Raw genomic sequence first — 2,808 nt, 5'->3', positions numbered from 1 at the left:
ATCTTTCTCTCTCATTATTCCCCTCTCTCTCTTGCCTCCCCCCCATCTCTCTCTCTCTCTCTCTCTCTCTGTCTCTCTCTGTGTCTCTCTCTCTCTCTGTCTGTCTCTCTCTCTCTCTCTCTCTCTCTCTCTCTCTCTCTCTCTCCATCCTTGTCTCCTCCTCTTCTTCACTAAAGTCTAAAGAATGTTTAAAAACATAACTTCAAGTCCAGGTGTATCCTCTGCCCAGTTTTCACGAACAACACTTAACTACACTACACCGAAGGAAAAACTGGCCACTGACACGACGTTAAAGAGACAAATAAGACACACACACAAAGGGGAGATATCCTACCTGTTGGATGCTTGGTCTGCGGCATATCAGCGTCGATCTGGAGGGTGGCGTTAGGTCCGGCCCGGGTGAAGCGTACCACGTGATACTGACCGTCATTGACCTTATGGTAGAAGTCTCCAAGAGGGTGGTCAAAGGAGCCCATGTTGTAGACCAAGTAAACGTAGCCGTCAGCCTGAAATAGGAGGTGGTTGAGGTTACAGTAAGAGTTTCACACACTTTTAGGAGGGAGGGAGAGAGGGAGAGGAAGGAAGGGAGGGGGGACGGAGGGAGTGAGGGAGGGAGGAGGGGTTGAGGTTAGAGTAAGAGTTTCAAATGTTTAGGAGGGAGAGAGGGAGGGAGGGGGGAGGGAGAGGAAGGAAGGGAGGGGGGAGGGAGTGATGGGGGGAGGGAGAGAGAGAGACAGAGAGAGAGGGGGAAAAATAGATAGATAGATAGATAGATAGAGAGAAAGAGAGAGAGAAAGAGAGAGAGAGAAAGAGAGACAGAGACAGAGGGAGAGAAAGAGAGAGAGAGAGAGAGAGAGAGAGAGAGAGAGAGAGAGAGAGAGAGAGAGAGAGAGAGAGAGAGAGACGGAGAATAGAGGCCCATGTTGTACACCAAGTACACGTAAACGTCGAGGTTAGAGTAAGAGTTTCAAATTTTGAGGAGGGAGAGAGGGAGATGAAGGGAGGGAGGGAGTGAGTGAGTGAGGGAGTGAGGGAGGAAGAGAGAGAGAGAGAGAGAGAGAGAGAGAGAGAGAAAGAGAGAGAGAGAAAGAGAGAGAGAGAGAGAGAGAGAGAGAGAGAGAGAGAGAGAGAGAGGGAGAAACGGAGAGAGACAGAGAAAGAGAGAAAAAAAGAGACAGACGGAGGGAGAGAAAGAGAGGGACACAGAGAGAAAGAGAGACAAACAGAAGAAGAGGGAGGAAATTAAGGCTGTATATATTTTAAAATTCTGTTTGTTACAAAATATCTCACAAGAAGAGAGCCTCAATTATCAACGTACAAGTTCGTATTCTAAAAAAAGATAAGACAAAAGAAATCTTGAAACGACTATACAAGATACATTAATTGATACCAAACTTAAACCACAACCCACTTATCCACCGACACTATTGGGTTATTTGGACACGAAAGAAAAAAAATCACAAACACGTTTATACAATTCTTCCACCCCCTAAACAGCAAACAAACAAACAAACAAACAAACAAACCAACCAACCAACCAACCAACCAACCAACCAACCAACCAACCAACCAACCAACCAACCAACCAATCATCAAAAATCAACCCCCAACCCCCAAGTAAACAAACAAACAAAGAAACAATCAGACAATTAAACAAACAAACAACGAAACAAACTAACAATGAAACAAACAAAAATGTCTTCGAAATACCCCCTCCACCCCCAACCCCGCCCAACCCCTAACCCCCCCCCTCCCACACGCACACAGTTTACTGACCAGTTCAATCTGTATAAAGTCGTCGTAGGCCCGACTGTCCATCCGGAGAAGGATGGCGTGTGACAGAAAGGTCTTGAAACCAAAGGCCAGATTGTCGAAGTTTGTGGACGGCTCGTGATCAGCTAGGTGGGCAAAGGTCATGAGACCGGGCCCGGGCCCAAACTTGTAGGACACACTTTCTGTGGATGAAGAGAAAGAAGGAGTGCACGACAGTTACTAACGTTCAAACTAATTGTCTTTTGGTTTCGTATTAGTAAGAGTTTTTTTAACGGCACTTTGTAACAGAAATATAGGTCGTATAAATGCCAAAGATTAGAAGTGTTACAAGGAAGTAACAAACACAAAAAAAGGAGGAGAGATGAGGAAGATAGATGTTTAATAGGAAGGAGCAAACCACACCAGAGCACCTGCTAACAACGCACAAAATCGTTTTTGTCGACGTTAAAAAAAGGAAACCCCACACATGACAAAACAAATCAGACGTATACACGCTCTGTTGAGAAAGGACCGTGGCCTGTGGAAAAGGCTCATATGAGGTCGATGAGGTCAAAGGTGGAAGAAGTAAAGAAAAATACACACTATTTGCTGAGACCTTACTTATGTCTGACCTTCCCGACGGGGGGTATTGGGGACTTAAAGAACTGGTCTGTTTCTTTCCGATGGATTTCATTTAAGCAAAGGTTAAGATAGACAAGCCCTGTTTGTATGCATGTGGACTTCTTTCTCTCCTTGTCCTCTTTCTTGCCCCTCTCTTTTATTCCACCCCGATCCCCCTCCCCCCCCCCCACACACACACATAACATATATACATACATATATATATATATACATACATACATATATATATATATATATATATATATATATATATGTATATATATATTTAAAAAAAAAAAAAAAACACACTCTCTCTCTCTCTCTCACAAATACTTACATATATAACGATATGTATATATGTGTATATATATCGCATATATCTATAGCGATATATTTTTATATATATATATATATATATATATATATATATATATA

At 43.1% G+C, this 2,808-nt stretch overlaps 1 protein-coding gene across 1 annotated transcript in view; it reads right to left on the bottom strand.

Moving 5' to 3' along the window:
* LOC100856796 (neurexin) overlaps positions 1-2,808 on the bottom strand; it is a gene marked incomplete in the record, with an annotated part of 101,003 nt that overhangs the window by 27,033 nt on the left and 71,162 nt on the right. Inside the window, 2 exon segments of the mRNA NM_001253763.1 lie at positions 335-506; positions 1,777-1,955. Of these exon segments, the coding sequence (NP_001240692.1) occupies positions 335-506; positions 1,777-1,955 (351 nt within the window).

Source organism: Aplysia californica, unplaced genomic scaffold, assembly GCF_000002075.1.
Source record: "Aplysia californica isolate F4 #8 unplaced genomic scaffold, AplCal3.0 scaffold00126, whole genome shotgun sequence".
Classification (NCBI taxonomy): Eukaryota; Metazoa; Mollusca; class Gastropoda; order Aplysiida; family Aplysiidae; genus Aplysia; species Aplysia californica.
The sequence above is the reverse complement of the archived record's forward strand: the minus strand, read 5'-3'. Positions and strand labels throughout refer to the sequence as shown.